At 56.7% G+C, this 26747-nt stretch overlaps 1 protein-coding gene across 1 annotated transcript in view; it reads right to left on the bottom strand.

The window, feature by feature from the left end:
- AJAP1 (adherens junctions associated protein 1) overlaps positions 1 to 25497 on the bottom strand; it is a 38798-nt gene extending 13301 nt beyond the window's left edge. The window contains exons 1-2 of the mRNA XM_069874615.1: positions 25388 to 25497; positions 6866 to 7530 (exon numbers count right to left, since the gene is read on the bottom strand). Of these exons, the coding sequence (XP_069730716.1) occupies positions 6866 to 7530; positions 25388 to 25416 (694 nt within the window). The 5' untranslated portion in view covers positions 25417 to 25497. The remainder of the gene's footprint in view (positions 1 to 6865; positions 7531 to 25387) is intronic.
- Between the last annotated feature and the right edge of the window lie 1250 nt (positions 25498 to 26747).

Raw genomic sequence — 26747 nt, 5'->3', positions numbered from 1 at the left:
GCCAGGGGAGAACCTAACGATGCAATTAATCCTTGCACTTACATAATGGGAAAGGCGCAGGCAGAACAGATTGCAGGTGGCTGAGCACTGGGAAGGATGGCAGCTCTTCCGAGCAGGACACATGGATTTTGAGAAGGGCTGGATAATTTTAGACTCCATCACATACATAAGTTGCCATATGTACCGGCACAGAAGAAAGTTCTTCGCATATTAATTCTGCACCAGAGCCCGGAGGGATTGCAAGGGGATGGGAAATGTTTTTCCCAGCAGCACCAACCACATCAGTGATGGAAAGGGGCGAAGGGACCTGGTGGGCAATGGGAATGATGCCCTGGGCATCCCTACAGCAATGCCCACTGCAAGGAACACTAATAGGTCTTTATTCTTCCTTTACAAATATTTCAGATCCCTTCCTCCAGGCCTTCAAAGAGATAGCAAAATCGAACTGAAATATCCAGTCTGCAAGGAAGGTGTTAATGGATGGAGCGTCTTGGGAGAGGGGAACATCCCGTAAAAGCCACCTCCCAGGGGGCCAGGCGAGATGAAAGAGAGATGGCTGCGAAGAGCGAAGCATTATATTAATCGCAGCCCTAGGAGCCCAAGCTGTCTGGAGGAAAGGGACCTAGAGGATAAAATCAATAGCTCATAAAGCAAAATTACCCTCCTCCTCTGGCGCGGGAAGCCTTCTGGCGCACGCGTAACTCAGAGTGAAAGCCTGCACCCCCAAAACGCGGGAAAGAACCTAGACGCAGGAATTATGGTGGCTCGGTTTTGTTTGTTCATCTCTACAGCAAACATTTCAAACAGCAAAGCTCTGATCCCAGCCAGTGGCAGAGCCCAGCAGTCACTTAATTACACGTTAATAACTGGTGAAGGAAGAAGGTGCAGGAAGGGCAGAGCTGGCTCAGGGGAGCGGGGAGGGATGCCCGGCGAGCGGCCGCCCCGGCAGCTGGAAATGCCTCATCCCTGCGAGGGGACGGCGAGCAGCTCCCTCTTACAAGGCTTTTACAAGGCAATTTGACGCAGTGACCATTTAACTGGAGGGTAATTACAGGAGAAGTATTTAATGGAATTGAAAGTGTGTCCAAACCCCTGCGCTTCTGCTAGTGCAGCAGAATTTAATGTGTTGCCTGCCAGGAGGGAAAGCTCTTCAAAGGCACTCTTTGAACCCTTGGAAATGCTAAAATAGTGCTGGGTTTTTCCACTCCCGCACTGCCCAACCGCACACCGCTCTTGCTGGGACTTCTGTGAGGTGGGGAGCCCCTGGACCAGGTTTCCCAGAGCAGTGGTGGCTGCCCCATCCCTGAAGGGGTTCAAGGCCAGGTTGGATGGGGCTTGGAGCCCCTGATCCAGTGGGAGGTGTCTCTGCCCATGGCAGGGGGTATAACTGGATGGCTTTGAGGTCCCTTCCAACCCAACCCGTTCTGTGATTCTATGACTCTCATCCCCTGCCGCAGTGGGAGACGCAGCCCCAGCACCAACTCACAAAATGCAGCTCCACATTCCCCAACCCAGGGAAAAACAATCTTCTCAAAGCAAGCAAATACCAGGGATTTCTTTTCATATGCTTAAAGACCATATATTTGCCTCCAAGATGGAAGTGCTGAGTTTTGGCCTTTGTGGCCACCTTTTGAAACGGCTCCCGGACACCCCTGCGTCAACGGAATTAATTCCATGAGAAAATCCATTGCAGTCTAATGTCTTTCTCCTGCAGAAGCGCACAATGGCAGCAAACAGGAGATATAAGCTCTTAATTAAAAACAAAGAGAACCTCTATCCCCCAGGGCCTTTACTTCAACAGCTCTGGTGAGGGAGACCATATTTTTCATTTTCTCAATAAAAACAGCTCCAAGATGCACCTCTTTGAAGACCCTCATCAAGGCCCCTAATCTACATAAAATTAGAAAGGGGGAAAACAGCTCCATTTCATTTTGCAGAGCAGAATCTTGAGTTATCATTAGTGGAAGGCAAACAACAGTTGCTCCAAATACCTGCGACAGCCCAGCCTGGAGGGCTGCAGGAGCACCTCAGTCCTTCCTGAACACGTGCCACATGGATTGCTTCCTTGTTCCTTTCTCCCACCTCTGCCTCAGCCTTACCACAACTCCCAGTTTGAGTCCGAAAGCTGAAAGAAGGCAGATCTAAATAAGCAAGGGCTGGTGGCACATGGCACGGAGCAGGGATGCTCCACCTGGTATCACAGAGTGAGCCAAAGGCGAGTCCTTGATTGCAGCAGGATTTCTACGTGCACAGGAAGGTCTTAAAGCCTCACCCTCCAGCTCCTCAACCAAAACATTGCATCTAGCAAGGAAGAGACCACCCTAAACAGACTCCCAGTAACGAGCATGGAAAAGAAACTGGCCCCTGGAAGCGGCTGAAGAGCTTACAGAGAGGGAAATGATGAAAACGCAGATGGAACCGGTGCCGTGGCAATTGTTCCTGGCCAAAATAACCTTGGAAGCAATTTCCGCTGTGCGCATCACAGCCCAGGCAGAAACCAACAACCGGCGCTGTCGCAGCCGCCTCTGCTCTGCCCTGTCCGAGCTCACAGCGCAGCTGCACCCCGGGCAGCCGGCATGCCACATCCCCAGCCCATCGGTACCCGCTGCCTCGAGCAACCGTACCAGCAAAGGATTCCTCCCAGGTGGCTCAGCAATGGCCCGCGGCGCGTGCCGGGCTCCCTGCCGGCATCCCAGCAGGGAAAACACACCTGGAATAGCCCAGCGATACTGGAACAGGGAAAGGCCAAGCTGGCAGGCTCTACAGAGCATTGGGTACTGCACCTCCAGGCAGCGGAACGGGCAATGTGAGATGACAACCACCAGAAAGGATCCGTTCTGCTCAAGCCCAGTCAACCAGGCACGCGAGGCCAGCACTTCTGCCTGCTCTGGGCATCGTCCCCCGCTGCCTTTGGATGCAGGGACACCAGTGCCAGCAGCTACCCGAGGAGAGGCTCTCCTGAAGAAGGGACCTCCCGAGGCACTCAGCATCCTCCCCATCCCCACCATGAGTCTTCTTCCTCCGTTCTTGCATGTCTGGGGTCACTGGGACACCTCCACCTCCTCCCAAGCATCGCAGGGAGGTTGGGGAAAACCAGCCGGACTTGAGGGGCATTAAAGCTTCCCCAGCCATCAGAAAACACATCTGACCCTCCAAACCTCATCCAGCTCATAAAGCTGCTTTTGGATAAAAAATCCAATCAGGAGCGTTGTGTGGCCGTTCTGGAGCAACCGCAGCCAGCAACGGTCTTTCCCAGGGGGGATCAGGCAGGCTTTGCCGGAACACAAACCCCTCTGCCGGTTAACAGCTTGGATGGAAAATAATTTCCAATAAACAGGAGGGTTAGGTAGAAGGGAAGAAATACAGCAGGAGCCTTCTTAGAAAGCCAGTCCATCCACTGCCCAAGCGGCTGCGCTGGGCGACTGTCCTGGGGCCACTCCCCTTCACACACCCCTTGCCTTCAAAGCTGAGTTTGGGCAGGCAAAGCCCCTCAGTTTTCCACTCCACTCATAAACCAGGGCGATCAGCTCGGAAAACGAGCCCCGTGAGCATTACTCATCCTGAAGTGAAAACGCAGCTCTTCAGAAAAAAAAAAAACAACCCACCAAGGTTCCTGGAAACCTCCTGGTATTTCGGGTTGGGCTGATGAAAGAAGGAGAAGATCCTGCTGCCGCTGCTGAGGAATAGTCTTGCCAAGAACGAAGATCCTAGAGGCTTATGCTAAAGACACTGGGACTTATCTTCTCAGGTGTTACAGCAAATATCACCGAGCAATAAATACTTCTGAGAGCAGCAGAGGAGAGTTTCTGGCTCATTTAGACAGACAGGAGTGACGGCACACATACACGCACAGCATCTGCTAATCCTAGGGAGAGAGAGAGTCCCTTCTCTCTTGCCAGAGAGCTCAACTTGCAGCCACACTCGCTTCTTGCTTCAGCCTTCATCCTCCATCCTTATGGAAAACTGCACGCCCTTACAAAGGATCCTTTGGGAACCTCCCAGGAACGGTGGGTGCTGGCCCAGGAGACACCAACCAGCCCCTCGCCTCCTCCTGGCCCCCGTCTGCGCTGGCTCCCCACGCCTGTGCACGCCAGATCAAAGAGGCGACTCCAGTCTGACTGCCCAGGGTCTTCTTTTAAACACATTTAATCTTTATAATTAATTCCTTTGAAGCCTTTTGCATCCGCTACCTCCTCGCATCCAGCACCCTGTCTCCTGCACCCTTGTTTTTAAGGCAGGGTCATCTCCCAGTCGCAAAGCGAATGCCTCTATTATTATTATTATTTATTCCAAATAAGCTCCTGGGCAGTGGTGGGGAGGGTGCCTGGACGGCAAACCCAGCCCCAGCCTCGGCCCCGGGATGGGGTTGCTCCTCAGCACCGACCCTTCATGAGCACGATGCTTGCCAAGCATGATGCCAAACGCGTTGTGTACTGGTGATCACAACACCATTAAGAGCAGCAGACGGCACATAAAGTCTTCTGCCTTATAAAGCACTTAAAGATTTAATTAAAGACAACTTTATTCTAACAACACTTAAAGGAGAGCCTCAGACAACCCAGCAATGCAATTCATGCCTTAGCTCCGAGTCTCTGATTCATTCTTCTCTTTTCTTCTTTTATTTGGCTGAGCCCACAGCAGAGGAGGATGTTCTGAGGGCAGCCCGCGCGGAGAACATCCACACGGAGAGCACCTACGCGGCCACCCTGGTGAAAGCTCTTTCCAGCCTTTGCCTCTTGCAGCACGCTGGAATTTTAATTATTTCTCTCTTTCCGTGCTCCACCGTGAAACGATTATGACAGCCCCCGAAAAAAGGAAGCGAATTTTGAGAAGCATAAGCATAACCCACGCCTGGGTGCACACATCTAACTGCCATCGGCACAGCCGGGGTGGCACCGGGACACGCGCACCTGAGCCACGGCACCTCGACCCAGAGCCGCACGCACCAGCCTCTCCTTTCTCTCCAGGCATTACACGCGATCCTTCGTCTGCCTCCTCTCCTACCCACGAGTGCAGCACTCCTCGCTTTTCCAGGGGAATTTTTTTAAGGTTGTTTTTGCTGCCGGTGACTCACAGAGATGTTGTTTTGGGCTTGTTTTCCCTTGCTTCTTCAGCGAGGAGCTGACAATCTCGCTGAGCACGATGGCTTTAACAGCTCATCTGAGTGTGTTCTGCTGCCTTCGCTGAACTGGCTGCACCCCACGGATCCCACAGCCCCACCAGCATCACCCATCACCCAGCAGCAAATCCCTTCCCGGCAATCACAGAATGGTTTGGGTTGGAAGGGACCTCAAAGCCCATCCAGTCCCATCCCTGCCATGGGCAGGGACACCTCCCACTGGATCAGGGGCTCCAAGCCCCATCGAACCTGGCCTTGAACCCCTCCAGGGATGGAGCAGCCACAATTTCTCTGGGCAACCTGGGCCAGGGCCTCCCCATCCTCACAGCAAAACGTTTCTCCCTAATATCTATCAGATGAGTTACCTAATCCTAATTTGTAGCCATATGTTTTTCCCAGCAGAGAACAAACACTTCCAGCCGCTGAAGCTTATGTAACAGAGAGGAGCCGGGCTTGACAAATGCTCGGCCTCACACAGCTCATCGCCCGAAAAACACAACAGCACGGCTGGCGCTGGCCACTGGCTCCCCAAACGCTGGCCCCAGGTGCCAGAGGGGCTCAGCACTCCCCACCAGGAGCTGCCAGGGCTCTCCGGGGTGCTCAACAGCGGCCGTGGAACAAGCAGCCCTGGAGCTCAGGCGCTTTGCAATCTAGGGTGGCCGGGCTGGGATCAGAAAGGTCCTTTACTCCCGGGAAGGAGCTGATCGTATTCATGTGGCAGAAATACATTAATGAACAAAAAGTCTGATCCCAGAAAAAGCCCCTAATGAGAGCTAAGAGCCGTCAGATTAGAGCCACTGGCCCCTCAGGAGGCTGCCCGGCAGCTCTGTGCTGATCCTCGGCCAGGGAGGGCAGCGGCGGTGGCACCGGCAAGGAATACAGACAGCACCACTGCCTCATCCTCACCCAAATGAGACTCCAATAAATTGCTGAGCCCCAGCACGTGCCCAGAGCCTCCCTCCCACGTGCTGCAAGCAGTGGGTGGACAGGCTGCCACAGCCGGCCGAGGGACACGAGCCCACCGGACCCCATGCACCCTGACCGGACAAACCACTGAGCCTGGAGATGAGGTGAAGATCTCATCACCCAGCTCACAGCCCCATCGACAGCCCTTTGCTCCTTTACCCAGCCAATTCCAGCAGTTTTTCAAAAGTGTGGGATTTTTTGCTGCTGTAAGCAGCTCCTCCAGGTCAGGAACAACGTTCTCTTTGGCCGTTCCCTCTCTGCCCAGCAGGGCAGGCTCGACAAATTAATTGGGATTAAGATTAGGCCATAAAATTTTTCTTCAATTCGACTAGACCAGCACCGTGGGCTAAAAGCAGTCGACGCACGGTGAACAAGTTCTGTAAGCTATCCAGCGACTTCCCACAGTTTAACACCAGCAATAACAAATATAATTTGAAATAAATGGGAAACAGCTTTCCCATCCATGTCCGCGCAGCAGAGAGCGCAGGGGAACACATCGCCGTGCCCGCGCGCTGTGCTAAACACGATTACAGGAGATGGGCTGGGGATGGATCCCGCTAATGGGAAAAACACAGCAAGCTGCTGGAAAACGCCTCAGATAAAAGCGATGAATCAGAGCTGCCGCTCACCTCCCGAGTGCTCTTGTTTAACATCGCACACTGGTGCCCATCCAGCCCAACGGTGACACCAGGAAACCCGTGCTCGGTGACCCCCCTGCTCCAGGACACCCCATCCCTCCCGATCCACCTGTCGCTGCCCCAGCCCCGTGACGTCCCCTACCTGTGCTCTCTCCCAGCCCGCGCGGCGGGCGAGCATCCTTGCCGCTGCTGCTGTGGCCGGCAGCCGGCTCGGCGGTGCTGGTGCGGCCGGGGCTGCTGCGGGACGTGTCCCCACCAGGCACGGGGGCCGGGGTGCTGGGGGGCACGTGGGGCGGCGTGGCGGCAGTGGCCACGGCGGTGGTGGTGGTGGTGGTAGTGGCGGCAGCGGTGGTGGTGGCGGCGGTGGTGAAGGCGCTGGGCAGCGTGCTGCTCTCCAAGGAGTCCTCCTCGCCCGTGGGGCCCCAGACAATGACCTCGGGCAGCGCCGTGGGGCGCCCATCCCGCGGGGCAAAGCCGCGGCCACGCAGGTGCCGCCGGCCTCTCCGGGAGCGGGTTCGGCGCTGGGGGCGGCCGGCGGGCAGCGGGGCGGTGGAGGGCGGCCGGCGGGAGCGGGGTCGCGGCAGGAGGGGCACAGGGGTGCAGGTCCAAGGGGGTCCGGGGCGCCTCAGCTCCTCCCCGCTCCCCGCGCCCCATAACGATCCGCGGGACAGTCTGTGCCGGAGTGCCGGCCGTGGCGAGAGCCTTCCCCCAGCACCGCCGGCCGCGGGCTGGCAGCTGGCAAGGTCCATGGCTAGGTGGAACATGGCTATTAAAATCCAAGCATGGCTTCCCAGCGGGCAACTTGACCTGCAGACAGACATGACCACGTTAGAAAGGTGGGGGAGCAACCCAGTGCTCCCTCCCTGCCCAGAGCAGCCCAGATCCCCAGATTTCCCCCTGGGAGAACAGGGAAGCGGTGCCACCCCCTCCCCATGCTCCAGCAGCACCCCTGAAGCATCAGAACGGAATCCCCTGCGCCTCCTCTCATCGCACACCCCACCACCCCACGCGAGGCACGGCGTTTGGCCATAAGAAAACGCCCAGCACAAACATTTGCCTTGTTCTGGGTTTCTTTCCCCTAGAAAAAAAAATCATTAGGCCAAAGCCCAAAAATCTTTACTCCATTTTATTCCGCTTTTACACAAGAAAGACTTTTGTCGAACTCAGCAGGAGTTAATGAGAGCTTTCCGTGGCTAAACAGCCTAATTCTCCGCAGCGCTGCGCCCCGTAAAGTCCTTGGTAGCAAGACAAAATGTGCATCTGGTTGACAGAAGCATTTGTACCCTCCCTCCATGCGTGAGCAAATTAAGCTAAAGGAGCTGACCTGGATACTCAAGAACAGCCTTTTTCTGCTTTTTTTTTCCTTTTTCCCTAATTGGGTGGTTTTTTTCAAAGCGTAACAACATTTATTTTGGGGAAGAATAAGGCGAAGCAGGGAATGAGCGCAGAAGGAGAAAGGGAAGAGCCAGAAACAGACAACAAAAACCAAAATAGTTCAGGCCGGGGGAGGAAGGATTTCAAACCTTCAAAAAAAACCCAAACCACCCCAAACACGTTGCCGGTGGCTTTTTTTAGAGGCTGGCAGAGTGGTGGCAGCGCAGAGGGGGCAGCACGAAGAGCATCCCCCGCGTGCCACGCATCGGCGGGGCCACAGGCAACCCCAGCTCCCCCGGCGAGGAGGCAGGAGCTTGGAGCACCGAGCACAGATTCACCTTCGCAACACTCACATTCACTCCAGCAGCACCAGCAGGCTCAATTTCAGCCTCTGCCTGGCTCCCTGATGTCTCCTCGCAAGGAAGGAGGGATGCCAGCACATCCCTGGCACCACGCTCACGCTGGTACCACCCCTTGCACCCTTTCCCTGCCCTCCACGAGCACGGAGCGCACATGGTGGGTGTTTCCAGCAGCCACTGGACGAGGAGAAGGAAGATGTACCCAGCCCAAACTTGGTGCTCACTCAATCCCAGCTGCCGTGAGGAAGCTTCGGAAAGACAAAATGCCAGCCCTTGGTCCTCAGGATAGGCAGCTCGGAGGAAAAAGAGAATTCTTCCCCTCTTCCCAATTCCTCCTGCTTGCTTGTGACCTTCTCAAGCAGCAGGGACTTGCAGCCCTGGGCTCGCAGGGGTTTGGTCCCAAGCAGGACCTGCCTGAGCATCGCTGCAATGCTCCCCGCAGCATGGGGACATGCGGAAAATGCAACGTGAAAACGCTGGCTTCACGCAGGCCAGAAATGCTGTGCCCAAGCCTGGTCTGGCAGCAGCAGGTGACACCCAAACCCAGGAGTGTCCCTTGCTCTCAGCATCACTTCCCAGGACAGAGCCACTGGGGACAGGGAGGGACACGGTGGGAGATGCTGGGGCTCATATGGGGCAGCGCAAGGCAGACGGAGCTCCCAGCAGCCCCCGTCCTCCCCCAGGGCCAGCACCAGCCACCCTCCCACCTGTGTCCCTTCAAGGGATGCTGGCCAAGGCGCTGTCACCCAGGGAGCATCCCCCAGCCACCCTGAGGCTGGCACATTCCCAGCAGGAGGCTTCTGGGACAGGAGCGATGAGTCCGGTTACCTCGGAGGAATTTTGCGTGGCATGCAATCTTTTAAGGGCTTTGCAACAACAGATAAGAGCAAGTGTCCTTCAGAATAAATAGCAGCATGTAGGAGTTGCCGTTGTCTAGGCAACGCAGCGCGATGTGCTCTGCGTGGCGGTGGGGATGCAGCAGCGCATGGCGGGGCCGGTGGCAGCCAGGGACCCCGGGCTCCAAGCAGGACCACCCTTCCCTCCCCTCCTGCTCCCCTAGTCCCACCCGACCACCCAGATGAAGGAGGCAGCGAAAGAGAAGCATCCCAACAGCAGCCCAGGGAGCGGGGACACGTCCAGCCCCGAGGTCCTGCCACCTTGCATTCGCCCCCTGAAAGCCTGTGCTGTCCCACAAAAACCTGCAGCTCCCAACACGCCGTCATCCCCAGGGAGACTCCACGCCCCCACCTCCCCAGTGCCAAAAGAGGCAGGAGAGCATCCGCTCGCCTCTCGGGAGGTGCGAGCAGAAGGTCACCACGGCTCAGAGCCCGGGAGGATGTTTGAGCTTTGCTGAGACATCAAACAGCATAAAACCTCCTCCAACCACACAAGCGGCACAAAACCTCCTCCAGCCACACGAGCTGCACATCACCAGCCAGAAAGCAGGGAAGAGGAACCTTCACGGCTCTCAGGACAGGGAATAACTCACCAGCTGCACTCCAAGGGAGGGTTCTGTTGTAAGGAAGAGGATAAATCAGTTGGCCATGCAGCTAGCACCCATCTGCCTTAGTCTGGGGACACAACCCCAACCCCAGCTGGGGTTACGTGGTGGCTGGAGGGATGCACCAGGCAGGGCTGTGATCACAGCGCCTGCCGAACCCTCTGGAAACCAGAGTTTTAATGATTCAGGATCTGGCCTCGACACACAGAACCTTTTTCCATTGCAAAGAGATAGGGCAAGTGTGGGCCATTTTCCCCCCTTGGGGCAGAACAGGAGCTTTATCCCAAATACTTCCCAAGTTTAAGGGAAAATTCAAACAAACTCTGAAATTAGGTTAAAAAAAGAAATGAGCAATGGAGATATTTGAGAAGATGAAATCGTTTCTTTGCCCTCCTCATCCAAAGCCGTTGCTCCCATCAACCACAAATCCACTCCCACAGCTTTAATGGAGGGAGAGGCGGGCACGTTCTCACACAGCAAGGGAAACTCCTACAAATATTTACCTGCGCTTCGTTAGGAGGATGGGAGCAGATTGCAAGGAAACCACTCGGGTAATTACAGGGATTAAGCAGGTTAAGAGCTCCAGGGTTGCTATGCTATGCCCAACCGAACCAGTCCCTGGTTTGAAGGTGATGGACCTGTGGGCACTGAAGGTGCCTCAAATGGAGCCATCGCAGCGTTTCAGAATTCTCTGCAGTGTGAAAAACTCTCCTCAAATCCTTTCAGATGCAGCCCTTTGCTTTGAAGAGGAGGGAAGCTGGCACTTAAGAGAGAGATTAATTTCAAGGAGGCTGGAGCTCGAGCTCCTACGTCTTCACTGGCTGGGAAGAGGCTGCTGGAGCACTTTCATGTCCAGGGCTGGCGTGGTGATGTTGCCCAGATCCTCCGGCCTCACCACACACATGGGCAGCGGCAAAACAGCTCTTCCCACCAACTGCATGTGCCTTCAGCTCCTTCCCCACCAAGAAAGTTGGGCTGACTGATTCCCTCCCACTCCAAAAAAAGCTTCACATGCAGCCAGAATCAAAGAATAGAAACACAGAATGGTTTAAGTCAGAAGGGACCTCACAGCCCATGCAGTCCCTCCCCTGCCACGGGCAGGGACACCTCCCACGGGATCAGGGGCTCCAAGCCCCATCCAACCTGGCCTTGAACCCCTCCAGGGATGGGGCAGCCACCCCTGCTCTGGGCAACCTGGGCCAGGACCTCACCACCTGCACAACAAAGTATTTCTTCTTAAGATCTCAGCTCAATCTCCCCTCTTTCAGCTCAAAAGCGTTCCCCTCGTCTCATCCCTGCACTCCCTGATGAAGAGCTCCTCCTCAGTTTTCCTGGAGCCCCTTTCCATACTGGAAGCTGCTCTAAGTTCTCCCCAGAGCATTCTCCTCTCCAGGCTGAACAACCCCAACTCTCAGCCTGTCCTCATACGGGAGGTGCTCCAGCCCTGGGATCATCTCCATGGCCTCCTCTGGACTCTCTCCAAAAGCTCCATGTCCTTCCTGTGCTGAGGACTCCAGAACTGGACACAGGGTCCAGGTGGGGTCTCACCAGAGTGGAGCAGAGGGGCAGAACCCTCCCTCTTTCTGCTTTTTGATGCATCCCAGGACACGGTTGGCTTTCTGGGCTGTGAGCACATGTTGCTGGCTCATGTTGAAGCACGCAAGTGTTCTGAGGAGCACGCACGCATGAGAGAAACGCTTTGCAATTAGTGCTCTTGGATTACGGCAGAGCTGAAAATGCAAGATTATCTCTGCTCCGGGATTGCTTTATAACCATGGTAAGTACCAGGCTTGGAATGGCAGCCCTGATCCCCCTTGACTGCATCCTGGCCAAGAACCCAAAACCGCAGCCCCTTCGGCATCAGCCCCTGGCCCCAGGGCTGCCGTTCCGCAGCCACGGCTCCCGCATCGCCGCTGCGACTCAAGCACGTGCAAGAAGCCTCAATTACACGGTGTTTCCAAATCAATAAGGAGTACTGAGGGTTTCTTAGTGCTTTTGAAACAGAGCTGCATGTGTGGGCGCAGCAATACAGGATGGGAGTGGGTCAGAAACCCACAGGAAAAACAATGCACAGACAAAAGAGGAGAGCACTCAGGACAAATGGAGTAAAACCCCTGTTCCCTCACCTCCCACACACGTTATTTTGCATTTCTGTCCACAGAGGCAGCCGCGTGAGCCCTCTCAGGGTGGAGGCGGCTGTGGGTGTGCGAGGTCTGGCAGCACAATGGGAGCGAGATGCCCCGAGCCCAGGTCTGGCAGCGCATCAGTGCTGGGTCCTCGGCTCAGTGCCACTTCACCCCTGTGCCAGGCTACTTCTCACGCCCAGCCTGCCATGCCCCAGTGAGAACGAGAGCTTCCAGAGAAGCTGTCGCCTCGCTACAATGCCTGGGGTTTTAATTCATGGAGCTCTGAAGGCTGCAAAAACCAATGCCACTTTGCAATGTTGCCTCGTAAATCGGCCACTGGCACTTGCACACATGCAGGAAGGGAAAGCAGGAACACCCAGCATGGCGAGGCACAAGAGGAGGTGCATGGAGCAGGAGGGAAATGCCTCCATCCCTGTCCCAGGGACCTTTGGAGGAAGGCGGCAGCACCAACAAGCCCAGATGCTGCAGGCGGGATGCGGGTTAATCCAGCGGCTGCAAACCCAGGCGACCGCTGTGCCCCCAGAAATCCTCGAGTTCATAATCTGTCCAAGCAATTAACTGCGATCACGGCCACCGAGCGGCTCTGACAAACTGCAAAACACAAACCGTCAGCAGCTTGCAAACCGTTTGCAAAGAACCCGCTTCCCCGCAGCCTCCAAAGGCTCGTTCCAGCGTGAGCCCCAGCCAGGGATGCCTATTTGCAGCCCTTTCATACAGTACTCGTTGGCTCTCCAGCATCGGCCCCTTTCTCCTCTGACTGTGGAGGCACTTCACAAGCAGCACTAAATGCAGAATAGGCTGATTTTTAATGCAGAATTATACAAATGGAGCCATTCTTCCATTTCATGCCTCCTGTTAGGTAATCTATTGGTAGTGCATGGGGAATCAAGGTTATGTCCTTGTTGTGATGATTTACGAACTCTGAGCATTTCATATCCAGCCACCGAGCGAGACAGAGACAAAAACATCCTGGCAAACACCTGGAGTGCACGCGGGAGCCGTGGCAGGAGGGCTGAGGTGATGTTTGCTTGCCCGTTGCAGGGCACGGCAGGAAAGCGGGTACCATCCTCTAGGAAAGCATCCTTGGCCGCGCGGCTGCGTGTCCTACAAAGGCGTTCGGTGCGTGACACGCTACAAGAGTGTTTGCAGGAACTCTCTGGCTCCATGCGGAGAAAGAACGAGGCCGCTGCATCCTGGTGGGTGACTTTCACGCTGGAGCAAGGGAAAGAGGGGAACGTTCCGGCAGCGGTGGCAGATACTTGGCCCACAATCGCATGTCCTTGCCAAGGTGGGGACTGCAGACCCGGCGCCTGCCCCGCTCCCTCCCTATCCCTGCAGCGCCGCAGCTGTCCTCTGCTGTGACACCACCAGCCATCGCCATGGAAATAAGAGCATCACCACCACACTCTGGGCCAGGACAGGATGCTTGCCGGGGCTGGGAGGAAGCGGCACATTCCCAGGGAAAGGTGGCACCGAGCAGTGCCAAAAAGCATATGGCAAGTTACGCTGTGGGATCAGAAGACCCCGTGGGCCACCCAGCACACCGCCCACCACATCCCACCCTGTGCCTGCTCCCCCAGGCAGCGCAGGCACAGGACCATGGGCACTGTTGATCCAGGCACCTCTCTCCTAAGCCACATTTTGCTCCAGAATCAGTTCCTTTGCTCCAGGACCAGTTCCTATGTATCCAGACCCAACAGGAACTGGGAATAAACTATTCCCTGTGCTGTCTGCAGCCACAACTCCTTCAAAGATGATTATAAAACTGAGAAAACACGGCTGGCCAAGCTCTTTAAAGCCGGGACTGGGAATTAAGGCACAAAAGCTGACACACAGTAGCACATGGGTAAATTAAATGTGCCACATCACTACCTGTCTATATTACAGAACTGAGCTTCAGGATTACCTGCTAATAAAAGTGATATTTAAAACAAGTCCTAAGTTCCTCTGCTCTTCCCCTTCTCCCCACAAGTAATTAAACCGATACTGCTTCCCGCAGCACCGGGGCCGGGATTTATCATGGAGGGGAATCAGCAGAGGGTGAAATAGGCTCAATCCTCACCACCGCGCTTTCGCGGCCAGGCAATCAGCACCCATTTCCCTGGCAAAATGGGGCAGAAAGAGCTTGTCTGGGGCTGGGGAGCAGCGGTTCCTCCCCAGGGCGAAGGCAGCCGGACTGGTCCCTGTCTTGGGGAGTCACATCCCACAGAGACGAAGGGAGCGGCCACGGTGGAGGGGAGCTGCTCGCACACGGCTTTTCTGCTTCTGTCTCGAGCTCACCCAGCTGCAACTAAACAATTTTAACATTTGAATAGCCGCGAGTGCGGAAGGCATAATTAATACCCAGCGGTACCGCCAATATGCTGATGCGGTAGGCGCAGACCCTGCCAAGGCTGTCAGGGAGCAGCTCTGGTGCAGAAGAGCCGCGGCCCCGGCTGCTGGCGCCTTCGGTCCCGTCCTTCGCTAGAGGCAGAGAAAGGGCAAAGCCCCAAGGGCAGCAGCCCAGGGCTGGAGCCCACCAGCACAGGACCCTCCGGCACATCCCATGGTTTTGTAGAGGAATGTGGGAAAGGGAAAGGAGAAAACAGACAGAAAGTGCTCAGGTGGGGTTGCTCCAAAGGCAAACGCAGGGTTGCTCCACGTGCCTGATCACTGTCAAAGCCAAGTCAACCCTTAACCCTGGGTTTCAAGTTCAGTCCCAAATGAAATCCAGAGATTCTAAAGGATGCCAACAGGACTAAGGGGTGCTCAGCACCTGCAGCTGGCCTGAGGATGACTGCAGGAGCTCAGCTAACACAGCGAGCTGGCAAACATCATCCAGGATTGCCAGCCTAGTTCAACTTGCTCTGAAAGGGCCCATCTGCTGTGGAGCATTTTCCCTGATCCTGTGGGATTTTTTCAGAAAGAACTTGAAAAGCACCAGGAGCGGGAAGCCCAGAAGTCAGCGTGCACCTAAAGACAAATGCCTTCAGCAAATTCTTGTGCAGAACGGGTGATCGGCGATTCCCCCACCGCTGCTCTGGCAGAAGGAGCTCCATGCATGGTCTAGCACTCCCAGGAAGACCCAGCAGGCTGTGGTTTCACCTGCCAGATGTCGCGAGCTGCCTGCGCTGCTCATCCATGTGCTGCAGGCAGGACACGGCAGTCACGCTGCCTCCTGCCCCCACCGGGCAACAAACCAACCTATGCACTTGAAAGGGAGGGACGACTTGGCCCCTGCAGCCCCGGGTGCCACTAGAGCATCCTCCCTGGCCAGGGGGCACAGCTTAGTCCCTGAAACCCCAGGTACCACTAGAGCATACACCGCAGCGAGAGGGGATGGCTCAGCCCCTCCAGCCTTGGGTACCGCTAGAGCATCCTGCCTGTCTGGGGAGAAAGACTCAGACTCTGCAGCCCTGGGTACTGTTGGAGTATCCTCCCTTGCCAAGGGAGAAAGCTGAGCCCCTGCAGCTCCAGGTACCACCGGATCATCCTTCCTGGCCAGGGGAGAAGGCTGAGCCCCTGCAGCCCCGGGTACCACTGGAGCATCCTCCCTCGCCAGGGGAGAAGGCTGAGCCCCTGCAGCCCCGGGTACCACTGGAGCATCCTCCCCAGCAGGCACAGCATGGCCTCCCCCGCCGCCAGCGCCCCGCCAACCCAGCCGGCAAACACTGTGTGCATTTAGCGTGGCAGGGCCGGACAGTGGGGCATTTCATCAAACCGTCGGAAATAACACTCGGCTTTTGTCCCGCTGGATAAAGGGGGTTTGTAAGCGCTGGCTTCCCAGCCCAAACCTGCACCTGTCGCCCACTTATTTCACTTGTCCCCCCCGAACTCTGCGCCAGCGCTGAGGACCAGGCAGCAGCCAGAGCTTCAGTTCAGACACAACTTACTGGGAAGTTTCTCTCAGACTTCCAAATCCACCAAAAATCTTGTCAAAGAGTCATGGCTTCAAGCTACATTCTTGGTGATATTTTTCAAAAATCCCATAAACCTAAGGAAATTTGTGGTTTTCTCCCTTATTTTAGCTTCTATCCAAACCTCCGCACGTGTTCCATCACCTTATGTGCACCACATCTCAGTCTTTACCGCCTCAGACCTCCTGGGAGGTCTCTGTGGGACTGCGCTGCTTCTCCCATCACCACTTCAAAGTGGGGAACACCTCCCCCTTGTACCAAAGACGTGTAAAACCAGTTTGCAGAAGGGAAGGTTCGGCCCCAGACGTACGAGGGCCCTAAACCCAGGAGCTTAGAGATCATCCCTAAAGCCGTACGGACAAGCAAGGACAGCCGTTGGGTTTAGCAGCTCCCTGACACGGATACAGGCAGAGCAGCGCTTCCCCCGCAGCCACAAATGAAGGAGTTGCTCCTTTCCCTGCTTTGCTCATGGATTTTATTCCTTTGCCACATGCCCAGCCCCTGTAAATCGCAGTGTGGACAAAGGTTTCTGAAGGCTCTGACCAAACGCTGGGACCAGGGAGAACGAGTGGGATCAAAGCCCAAGCACCGCGGGACGGGACAGGAGGAACGGGGCTCTCCCCACCGGGAGCCAAGCAAACACCAGGATTGTGATAATCCCACCTGATCCCAGGCTGGAGCAAGAGCCTTAGGAGGGATTTTCCTCCTCTCTCTGAAGCCCATATCCACGAGGGCAAGGTGATTTTAAGAGACAGCGATCATTTCAACCCTGAGGAAGACCACGGTACGAGCTGCTGCTTGCATCGCCCTTTAACCTCACCGCTCCACTGGTGAATAACCCAAGCGCTTATCTTATTTTCTAAATTAACGTGCTCAAGTGTGTCATTACAACGTACAAAGGAAATGCTTTGATCAAAAAAATAAGATAAGTTAGCTCAGTACGTATAAAGTAGCAGCTTAATGAGCTTTGAAACGAAATAATTAAAATGGGTCCATTGCAACACAGCTTCACAGGAGCTGCACATTGGAGTCCACAGTGGCATCCGCACCAATGAGAAATACTACACTGGGGAAAACACTCAACAGGAAAATCATAGACTCGTAGAGTCGTTTGGTTGGAAAAGATCTTTGAGATCATCGGGTCCAACCATACTTGTCCACTACTGAACCATCCCTGTGGTCCCCCGGGGCACCCCACCATCCCAGGTCTTGATTCCACTGGAGTAACAGAGATGTAAACCTGGCTCTTGCCTGGGAAATCCCTGCAGCACAGGATGCACTCCCTGCCCTGGAACCACAGCGGCTGCACACGGGAACGAACACGGGGAAAGCGTGAGGGGTTTAAACAGATCCAGTAACTCCTACAGAAATGGAGAAGATGAGAGAAGCAAAGGCTCTAAAAGCAGACAGCCAGATGGCTTTTATGGAGCAAGAAATGCAATACAAAAGAAAAACAGAAGCAGCAGAGCGCTCTTTGGAAGTGTGAAACATCAATAGAAATGCCTGGAGAAAGGAAAGGCAGCGGAGCTGGGGCACGAGGGAGGGGAGCACAGGCAGGGCACGGCATCGCCCGGCCGAGGCTGCAGCCCCTGCGCTCCCAGGGGACGGACACCCCACGGCGGGACACGCCGCACGGAGAAAAGAGAACAGCCCAAAGCGAGGGAGAAAAAAGACAAACCAAAATAGCCAAAATGAAATCTGGGGCACAGCCTCTTGATCCTTTCCTACAGAGGTTTAAATCCCCTTTTAGCACTGAACAATTTATTTTCCACGGAGGAGAGCGATTCTCCCCGCCACGGCCACCTCATCACACACACACAGAGAGCATCGGGGCAGCTCGCAGGCTCTCCCGCTCCAGCGAGAGCGAAACGCTGCCAGATCAAGGTGAACATGAGTCACCAGAGGCTCCGAGCGCCTGGAAAACACGTCGCGCGTTGTGGGCACACACCCAACGGAGCCTAATTGCCAATGAGTCAGATACCACTGGGCTTTGCATCTCATTAACAAATCCCCTTTGCGGGAGCGATTAAACTTTTCCGAGCGTTATCTCCAGAGGCGATCGGCAGCAAAAGGAGAGCTCCCGCATCCCTCGCTGCTTTTTGTGAGCCTCTGCAATATATAGCATCTCCCACAGTATCGCAGCTTCCCACAAATGCCCTCGGCACGGGGTCCACACGGCAGCAGCCTCATGCTGCACGCGTCCAGACCTCTGGAAGGATGAAAGGGAAGAACACGGCATCACATCCCTGCCCACTGGACACCTGAACAGAACATCCCCAAGGAACTGCCCATAAGAAACGTTTCCTTCCTCATCCATCCAACATCAATTTTTCCTGTCGCTGTGATGGGAACCCAGAAAAGAGTCTGAATATTTCGCTTTGGAACACGCTAAAGGAGTAGAGTCTCCAACAAAGCCAGGAAACAAGAAGATGAGCCCTCAATCCTCCCAAAGAAAACTTAATAAGAAAACCAATGGAAGTAGAAAATTAGTTTATGCTTCTCGGGAGCTCCACACTTGCCAGCATCCGAAATGGCAGCATCTCGTTGTATAACACCATGGGCTCAGCCAAGCTTCAGCCTCGGCTGGGGAGAGGCAGAGCCTGACCACACTTCTGGTGTGAACGGTGGCCACGTGGCTCCTGGCATCAATCTCCCACGTTTCAGTGGGTACTTGAGTGGATGTCCTAATCCATGTCAATTAACTGACGCTTCATTACTCGAGTCCTGCAGACGGAGGCAGAGATGCTATCGCAAGCACCAGGAGCAGGGCTAGGGTCACGCAAGGGACTCCAGCAATTAGCAGAACGTGTCCCCGAGGAAGCTGCGCATGCGGCAGGGATGGCTCGCCAGGCAGGGAAGTCCCAGGGGGAAGGGAAACCCAGGCTCTCTGCTCTGACCTTGTCATGTCTTTAACCTGAATGACCAATTAGCATCATACGCTCTTATTGACGGAGCCTCAAATGCCGTGCCCTGAGCAACGAGCACACCGAGCCACTAAAGCTTCACACAGATACCGAGACAGCATTCCACGGCCACATTTCCTATTTGTAGGACCGTAAACCACGGCTGGAGTGGGCATCGCAAGGAGATTGTCCCAGATATCCCACAGCTGGAGTGAGCATCACAAGGGCAATTCTCTGGAGCATCCATCCCATGGCTGGAGTGGGCATCGCAAGAAGATTCTCCTGAACATCCGCAGCTGGAGCAGGTATCACAAGGGGATTCTCTTGAACATCTATGGCTGGAGTGGGTGTCACAAGTCCCTTATGGATGAGAGTGTCCAATCCCAGTGAGGTCGCAGCTTAACTCCACAAATTCTCTTTCCTCTGTGGAACAGCGCAGTCTCTTGCACGGTGCCTGCTGCTCTGCCGGTGTCCTGAGGCACACGGTCACCCCTCTCCGCCTGTCCCCACCGTCTCACACTCCAGCAAGCTCCAGTTGTCCCACCACAAGGGTCCAGACTTGCATTTCTCTTGCAGGACATATGTCGCTGCTCCCAGAGTGGGGGTAGCTCTTGAAGCAGCTTTTACTCAGCCTTTATTCAGACGCCGGCAGAGTTTGCAGCACTTGCAACCCAGCCAGGCAGAGGAAACCTTCATCAATCCCACCTCGGAACCTCCATCCCACCAACAGCTTCACCTGGGCCTAAGAGCAGATTTGCAGCTGAGGCTCTGCTTCTCCTCACTGCCAGCAGGAACCAGCAAGGTGCTTTCGTTACCCGCTCCAGCCAGGGCTTCCTGCGAGATGCAGCACCAGGAGCAGCTTCTGCACCAGGCAGGACTGAGCAGCCTGGATGCTGCTGGAGTGCACAGCAGCATCAGTCCCTGGGATGCACCAGCAGGCACCGGCACAAGGGACACAGCACCACTGGGGACGCAACACCACTCCCAGAAAAGAGGAGCTGCTGAGAAAGACCTTCAGAGCAAATTTAAACAAAAATCATCACATGTTAGAGCATACCTCCTACCTACGCGTCATTTCCAAGTCACAATGAGACATTTTGCAGATCAGAGCTGAAAATGAACACTTTATGAATGATTTATTTTGTAGAATCACAGAACACTAGAACGATTTGAGTTAGAAGGGACCTTAAAGCCCATCCAGCTCCAACCCCTTGCCATGGACAGGGATGCCTCCCAGTGGATCAGGGGGCTCTAAGCCCCCTCCAACTTGGCCTATTTGTAATATGTTTTGGAGGGTTTGAAGTCCATTTGGTTTCACCAGGAGAACCAGCAAAGGCTGAGGGCTGGGGGAGCCTCTGCTCTTGAATGTTGGTGGGATGCTGGCCCAAGGACAGACAGGGGTCTGGGACAGAAAACCAGTGCAACACTCAAAGGCTTTGCTGGGGACACACACCCTCAGGTGAGTCCCTGGTGGGTGCTTCAGCCTTCTGCACTGGGGTGCTCAGTGCTCGCTGTTCCCATCCCTGCTTATTTCCATGCAACTGCTCATCCATCTCCAGCCAAGCCAGATTTTTTTTTTCCTTTTATCACTGTTGCTTGGTACCAGAAAGGCTGAATCACTCAGCACTGATGAGAGGACACATCCTCCTGCACTCAGGGTTACGGCTGCAGGTCTCCATCCTGCACCCCAGCCCCGGACTGCAGCATCGCCCAGCCCTGCCACCCACAACCGCAGAGACACAAAGCCTCGTCAGCAACGCACATCGGTCCCCACGTGGCTCCACGCAGAGGCACCCAACACAGCCCTGAAAAAGGGCTTTAGAGCCGCTTCTACTCGCAGAGCCACCGAGGCCAGAGAAAGGAGCCGATAAACCCAGAAAGCTGCAGCAATTCAGTGGCAGGCAAAACCTCATTTCGTGAGGAATCCTCATAAAACCAAATTAATGTTGAAGGATGAAGGCAGGTAAACCTCCCACAGTTAAGTTCAGGCCACAGAGACTCAGTTTAAATCTCCCAGCAGTTCTGATTTAATCAATGCATTTCAAAGTGAAATTAGATGAAGTACATCTCCATCACAGGAAATTATGTAAGCTATCAAAGTCTGTAGGTGCGGGTCCTGGTAAAAAGAGCCACAGGAAATATTCATATCATCTCAAATTCCATCTTTAAGGAGGCAGGTCAGGTCCAGAATTTTACATTATCACAGTGAAAGAATTCTCTCTGATGAAAGCCGGGTACCCATGGGAAGAAGGGCCCGAGCTGCAGCAGCAAGAGCATCCCCAGAAGAGCCGTGGCGGCCACTGGGCCTCTGGGCTTGGCTGTGGAGCCCCCTCCCAGCAGCACCATCCAGTGTGGGAAGAAAGGATGGATGGCAGGACAGACAGATGGAAGGAAACCCCCTTATTTTCATCAAGGGGGTGAAAAAAACAACAAAGCTGCTCCATCCTCCCCACTGATCCCACCCAACACACTAGGCTTCTGGGAATTATCCCACCGGAAGAGTTTTGATCTCAAACCCAGACTCCATTGGGCTCGAACTACTATAACCCACCTCGCCATCACCAGCCCTCAACAAGAATAACAGGTACTGCAACCTGGGGCGAAGCAGCTCCCGCTCCTCGGGTTCCGCATATTGATTCCCATAATCTTCCCTCCCAGCCCTTCTCCTATTAGCTATATTTAAAGGCTTAAGCATGCATACATTTCCATAATGAACCTCAGACCTGTCGGATGTCATATGGATTATTCACACCCTACAGAGCGGCTCTCGGAGCTCACCGCTGCCCTGTGTGCACACACGCAGGTACAAATGTAAATAAGCAAGAACTCACTGCACGGGCTGGACCGAGGAGAGGCAGGAACAAGGTTATCGGGCCACCAGCAGAGCTGGCCTCCACCTGGCCACTATTCCCATTTACAGGCTGGGCTTTGAAGGGGCATTAGCAGCTCCTTATTCCCAGCAGATGACGGTTACATAAAGCAAACCCAGGCTGCTGCGCTCCAACACCTGGAGCTGGCAGCTCCCACATCCCGCGTGCCGAAGGTGAGGGGGCAGCCGGTGACACGAGGTGACCCCCAAAGCATCCCGGGCAAGCTCCACCACTGCCACAGCTCCCATCCATCATCCCACAACAGCTCCAGCGTTATTCCAACAATTATTGATGCTGTGGGGCTGCTAAAGACCAGCACCGCTCCCTGCCTCATCTGCGAAATTGCTGCCCGTTAGACAGTACGAACCGCTGCATCAAAGCGCAGTTTATTCGAGCATTATTGTAGCCGTTAAGTATCATCCCCGGTGACACCAGATGAATTTCGGCGGCAATCAATCCACCTGGGAGCAGCCAGCTCAGCCCCTGCGCGGATGCGGGATGAGTAAGGACCTCGGTGGAGGCCATTAACTCCCACCGCTCGCTGCTCTCATTACGTCCCAGACTGCAAGGCTTGCATCTTTGACGAGCGGCTGAATCTACATTTGACAGCGTGAACTTGATGAGCAAAATTCATGGAAGATGTTTGCTTTGGCAGTGACTGCAAGGCCCATAAAGTTTCCTCGGTGCCAATGCGCAGGGACGTATGCTTTTAATGAGTTGTTTTATACAATCGAGAAGAAATCGCAAACTGTTTTTTTACTCATACTGCAAATCACGCCGGCGCTTAACGCTGTAAAAAAAACGTGGCATACAGTTTAAAATGTTCTATTTGTGGCTATGGAAGGGAAGTCCTCAGCCAGAGCGAGGCAGACGGCTCGCTGCTGGCGTACCGGCACTGACGCACGCGCACGCACACGTATGTGGGTGCACACTCACAGAGTAGCTGCCGTCCACTCCCAAATCCCCTTTGCCCTTCACCGCACGGATCTGGAGCATCCCTGGGACCTCACAGGGGCTGGATCTGGAGCATCCCTGGGACCTCACAGGGGCTGGATCTGGAGCATCCCTGGGACCTCACAGGGGCTGGATCTGGAGCATCCCTGAGACCTCACAGGGGCTCCGAGAGCCCGCGCCGCACACCCGGCCACGCTCAGAACCCGGGGAGCAGCAAGCTCCCCTTCACAGTAGCAAAAGCAGAGTAATTCAGAGCGATGCGGGTTTGCAGGTCTTGCCCTCCTCGGCTTCAGAGCAAAGCTCGTCTGCAAGGTCACGAAGCTGCTGCCACTCCGGGCGAAAGGAATCGGAGTTGAAAGGTGCAATAAGGTACCATCTCCCCGTGCCAGGCAGCAGCTCCAGGCAGCGACTGCGCGGGGTGAAGCGGGCGCTGGAAAGGTCTGTTGCTTCTCTTGGAGCTATTTTTCTAGCAGTCTTCAAGAAAACGAGGGGAAATGACATGGGAAATGTCAGAAATAAAGCCAGAAGCAATCAGAGGTAGAGAGAAGCGAGAGCAGCAGGCAAGGTTAGCAGTAAAGTTATCTCTTATTAAAAATAAAACAGGGAGGGACTGGAAGCTGACAAGGGAGCAGAGAGGACAGCTCGACGCTGAGGATCCAGGAGACACAGCAAAGAAATTTGCAAGGCGAACCGAGGCAAGAAGCGACTGGAAGGCTCCTGTTTTCATTGCTATACTCTTCTCAAAAATAAAAAAGCAGAGGGCGTCCTCCGTTTCCAAGATTACTGGCTCCAGCTGCCTCCAGCCTCGGGAAACGGCCCTCGGGCTCCACCGGGCTTCTTAGCCGCCACGGAACAGATCCAGACACCAGGCACCCTGAAAAACATCTCGGGTGCTTTCCCTAGGAGTAATCCCTGAGGTCACTACACCCTGCAGGCTCCCCAAGATGCCGTTGGTCCCAGCGCGCAGCAGAGCATCCTCGGCGGCTCGACGGGCGTCGCAGGCGACAGCACCAAGGCGCGTGTGTCGGGGCTGGGGGCAGCAGACAAGGCCAGGGGACACCGGGACCTCGCTCGCCACGTGCACCTGGAACCCGCTGCACACACGAGTGTCAAACAGGAGCCGAGCACAGACAAAACCTCCATTCAAGTTTCACCCTCCAGGACTCCATCCAGAGCTCAGGCACAGAGACGAAGCCTCCAGCGACTCCGAAGGGCGATGGACAAAGGCCTCTTGCTTCGCTCGCATCCTGCGTGCAGCTCCCACAGTGTTTGGGGGGCCCTGCCTGAAGCACCCCAAGAATGGTGGGTGCACCGTGTGGGGCGCAGAGGGGGCTCATGGCCCCCCAGCCGCCGGGGGGGTTGGCAGAGGGGCTGCATCCACCCACTCGCCCCGCAGCTTCCAGAACACCCCTCCCTGCTCCCCATGGAGCAGCCACAGGGCTTGGTGTGAGCTGGGGGTGCGAGACCATCCCCTGGGGACCCCCTGACTGCAGCACCAGGACAGAACCCCCAGAGCAGGACGCGGGGATGGAGGCGGGGGGCAAGCAGCAGGCTCTGGCCCCTGCCCCACACAAACCGCTCCCAGACCCGAGCCAGGACTTTGCAAACCCCTAGACGGGTTGGGGGGCAGGGGAAGGGCTCACGCACCGCACGGCAGGGTAGTTTTTCCCTATGGTCTCGCTTGCTTCGCACGCTGCTACTTTAAATGCATTCCAGCAAGATAGGAACAAAAGATGGAAAACGAGATATTCCCCCGTGGCTCTCGGGGCCGGCGGACAGCGGGTGGGGAAGGGGGGTTCTCCGCACACGGAGCCGTGGAAATAACAAGATTCGGGCTCCGATGACTTCGCAGCGGTAATGAAAACGCGTTACATAACACTTTGCCTCCCTCTCCTCCGCTTTACGATCCTGGATTAAGCTCCCAAACCACATCCATCCATCCATCCATCCTTCTGCCTGCCCGCCCCTCCTTTCCCCGGTCCCGGACACCCCCCCATCCCCCCAGCACCCCGGGGCGGCGCGGGGGGGACCCTTCCCGGCGTCGTGCGGGGAGAACCGAGCGAGGGGAGCGGCACCGGGCAGGGATGGAGGCACCGGGCAGGGATGGAGGCACCGGGCAGGGATGGAGGCACCGGGCGAGGGGGGAGCAGCCCCAGACAGGGATGGAGGCACCGGGCGAGGAGGGGAGCAGCCCCAGGAGAGCGATGGAGGCACCGGGCGAGGAGGGGAGCAGCTCTGGGGCGAGGGGGGAGCGGCCCCAGACAGGGATGGAGGCACCCGGCGAGGAGGGAGCAGCCCCGGGCGAGCGATGGAGGCACCCGGCGAGGAGGGAGCAGCCCCGGGCGAGCGATGGAGGCACCGGGCGAGGCGGGGAGCAGCTCTGGGGCGAGGGGGGAGCATCCTCAGACAGGGATGGAGGCACCGGGCGAAGGGAGAGCAGCCCCGGGCAGGGATGGAGGCACCCGGCGAGTAGGAAGCAGCCCCGGGCAGGGATGGAGGCACCCGGCAAGGGACGGAGGCACCGGGCTCAGGGGGAGCAGCCCCAGTCCTCTCTCCCCGGGCAGGGGAGGAGGCAGCGCGGAGCAGGGACCGTCGCTGCCCCCCACCCCCACCCCAAGCTGACCCCCCCGGCCCCGCGGGGGTCGCCGCCCCGGCCCTACCTGCTTCCCGGGAGCCGCCGCATCCACATCGTCCCGACTCCCGGCCCGCCCGTCCCGGCGCGGCGCGGGGCTCAGCGCCTCAGCGCTCCATGCCGGCGCTGCCCCGCGGGCCCCACGCGGGGGGGACGGAGCGGGGGGAGCGGGGCGAGCGCTGCGCTCGGGCTGCGCTGGGCTGGCGCGCTCCGCGGCTCCGCGCGCACCCGCGGGGCGGGGGCGGAAAGGGGGGGGGGGGGGGGGGGGGGGCAGATCCGAGAAGTTGCGAGGGGAGGAGGCGGGGGCGGAGCGCGGCCCCGGGCGGGGGGCGGCTCCTCCGCGGGGAGGGGGGAGCTGCGGGGCGCCCCCGCTCCGCGATGGGGCAGCGGATGGGGATGGAGCGGAGCGCGGCTCCTCCGCTCCGCGCAGTGATGGGGGCAAAGGATGGGGCTGAGCGCGGCTCCTCCGCTCCGCGCAGCGATGGGAGCAAGGGTGGGGATGTGCGGGGACCCCAGCTCCGCGCTGGGGTAGGGGATGGGGATGGAAATGGGGATGGAGCGGAGCGCGGCTCCTCCGCTCCGCGCAGCGTTAGGAGCAGGGGATGGTCCGCTTCGCGCAGCGACAGGGACTGAGCGCGGCTCCTCCGCTCCGCGCAGCGATGGGGGCAAGGGTGGGGATGTGCGGGGACCCCAGCTCCGTGCTGGGGTAGAGGATGGAGATGGGGATGGAGATGGAGCGGAGCGCGGCTCCTCCGCTCCGCGCAGCGATAGGCGCAGGGGATGGGGATGGATCCGCTCCGCGCGGGGCTTTTTTGGCTGCCCAGGACACCGCGTTTAACCGGCGACTCCCCGCTCCTCCCCGCATCCCGGGAGCGGCGGCTCCCGCACCGCTCAGCGCCTGCCGAGACCAGGACCGAGCTCCTCAAGAGCCCCGGGAATAGGATGCAGCTTTACTCTGTGCTTGGAAAGGCGCAGCCCCCCCAGCCCCGCACCCCTCTGCTGCGGGAAAGGTGCGGGAGCCCCGGTCCGGGGTGTGGATGCTGCGGGAGCTCCATCCCGAGGTGTAGAAGCCCCGGCCCGGGGTGTAAGAGCCCCATCCTGGGGTGAGGGAGCTGCTGGAGCAACATCCCGGGGTACAGGAGCCCCAAACCGGGGTGTGGGAGCAGCCAGAGCTCCATCCCGGGGTGTGGGAGCTGTGGGAGCCCTGGTCCCGAGGTACAGACACCCTGGTCTTGAGGTGAGGGAGCTCAGGAGCCTCATCCCCGCTACCCGGAGAGCCCCCTCGCCGCTGGTATCCTGCTCCCCACCCCAAAAATACAGGTTTCCACTCCTCATCCCGCATGTCTCTTCTGCAGGGAAAATGCCAACCAAGCGAGTGTGCTGGTCTT

This window comes from Phaenicophaeus curvirostris, chromosome 22 (assembly GCF_032191515.1).
Source record: "Phaenicophaeus curvirostris isolate KB17595 chromosome 22, BPBGC_Pcur_1.0, whole genome shotgun sequence".
In the NCBI taxonomy this organism is placed as follows: Eukaryota; Metazoa; Chordata; class Aves; order Cuculiformes; family Cuculidae; genus Phaenicophaeus; species Phaenicophaeus curvirostris.
The sequence above is the reverse complement of the archived record's forward strand: the minus strand, read 5'-3'. Positions and strand labels throughout refer to the sequence as shown.